This window comes from Camelina sativa, unplaced genomic scaffold (assembly GCF_000633955.1).
Source record: "Camelina sativa cultivar DH55 unplaced genomic scaffold, Cs unpScaffold07441, whole genome shotgun sequence".
NCBI classification, from domain to species: Eukaryota; Viridiplantae; Streptophyta; class Magnoliopsida; order Brassicales; family Brassicaceae; genus Camelina; species Camelina sativa.
The window spans coordinates 1-463 of record NW_010928512.1 but is presented as its reverse complement, the minus strand read 5'-3'; the positions used below and the strand labels follow the sequence as shown (position 1 = coordinate 463).

Sequence of the window (463 nt, the reverse complement as noted above, 5' to 3'; positions counted from 1 at the left end):
CATCCTCCACTAAATTAGGTACCTTGTGAGCCAAACTCTCCCATTTGGTCTGCTTCTTCCCAAGCATATTCACAACCTTCTCGGCCTCCTCCTTGGCGCATCTGTTCTGGAAACCAAAGTCCTTGAGATCAAGACTGGGACAGTCATCCCACTCTTGGAGAATCTCATCGAGATTGCCAGACTTTGTAAATGAAGAGATGATGCGAGAACAAGTGGAGCTGTCAAAGGAAATCCCGTAGGCCTTGGCCAAGTTCCAGAGACGGGAAACGTCATCAGTGAGGTTCTCTGAGCAATAAGCAAGGATGAGACCCGCGTAGATGGAATCTCTGCAGGCAGCACCAAGCAAAGGCTCTTCTGACCTACGAAGCAAAGCAAGACCCTTTTCCTTAGAGCCAGCTTGAATGTAGGCCAAGCCAGGAAAGAAGAATGTGACCCATTTTTCCTGAATCATACCCTCCCACTT

General features: G+C 48.6%; 1 protein-coding gene across 1 annotated transcript; it reads right to left on the bottom strand.

The window, feature by feature from the left end:
* Positions 1-4: 4 nt before the first annotated feature.
* LOC104774978 (pentatricopeptide repeat-containing protein At2g20710, mitochondrial-like) lies at positions 5-460 on the bottom strand (the record flags this gene model as incomplete). The annotated part of the gene is made up of 1 exon (XM_010499324.1): positions 5-460. A coding segment is annotated over one exon (456 nt), but the record flags the coding sequence as incomplete, so codon positions are not given.
* Between the last annotated feature and the right edge of the window lie 3 nt (positions 461-463).